The following is an 865-nucleotide window of genomic DNA, read 5'->3' on the forward strand; positions in this document are numbered from 1 at the left end:
AACATATTGCACAGAACGTTTGAGGGCCAGCGGTATGAGTCTGGTATGCGAATAGTCTGGACGATTCTCGGGAGATCTATCACAGAAGTGTGCAGTGACTCGACAAATCCTTGGTGCGCCACATGTTCAAGAGGCATGTTGTCCATATGCAACATATTAACAACTGTTTGTATCCAGTACAAAACAGACGTTAGATACTTGACAGACAGGTGCGTACAAGGGGATTCCGTTGATGATGATAAACTCGCGGAGTAGAAGATATGCTTTGGAGGTGTAAAGTATGGATTATCCACAATGTCTCCAGGGACGCGGAAATTCCGTGGTGAGTAACTCGCACGGATTCAAATGCCACAGTCGACTGACAAAAGGACAAATGACCATGGTACCAATGGAAGCCGTACGAGACGAATGATGTCCATAACAAACGGAACACGTTCTGGAGGGTCTTCATGAACGTCATATGTGCAGAAGGCCAGTAATGCGTAGAGGATCAGAATACACGGGACTGTGACCAAGGAGATGAGCACCGATAAGAGTGGTATGGTTGCCGGATAATAGTCCCACAACAGTTTGATCCGATCCTCCGTTGCCGTGGGCCTCAGTCCCTCATAATTAGCTGAAATATTGTATAGTGATGCAGTCATTAGGGTTGAATGTTCACCCGAGAGGACACAAGTAATGTGAAGATCGACCCAGCGTGTGCGTTCGTGTGGGTGTATTCGATCAGCTTTTCAGGTATCAGTCGTCAGCAGATGGCCTTGTTTGATACACAGTATTGATTGTGGTGTTGTTTTGTCCAAGTGGTGCACGCCGCGTCCACCTTTGTCACCTTGTTCATACACGCAGCTTCCGTTCGGGTCGGTCT

The 865-nt window shown here is 47.4% G+C and overlaps 1 protein-coding gene across 1 annotated transcript; it reads right to left on the reverse strand.

Annotated features, from left to right (window-relative positions):
* Positions 1 to 344: 344 nt before the first annotated feature.
* Positions 345 to 644, reverse strand: T265_16015 (hypothetical protein; the record flags this gene model as incomplete). The annotated part of the gene is made up of 1 exon (XM_009179487.1): positions 345 to 644. A coding segment is annotated over one exon (300 nt), but the record flags the coding sequence as incomplete, so codon positions are not given.
* Between the last annotated feature and the right edge of the window lie 221 nt (positions 645 to 865).

This window comes from Opisthorchis viverrini (assembly GCF_000715545.1).
Source record: "Opisthorchis viverrini unplaced genomic scaffold opera_v5_3212, whole genome shotgun sequence".
In the NCBI taxonomy this organism is placed as follows: Eukaryota; Metazoa; Platyhelminthes; class Trematoda; order Opisthorchiida; family Opisthorchiidae; genus Opisthorchis; species Opisthorchis viverrini.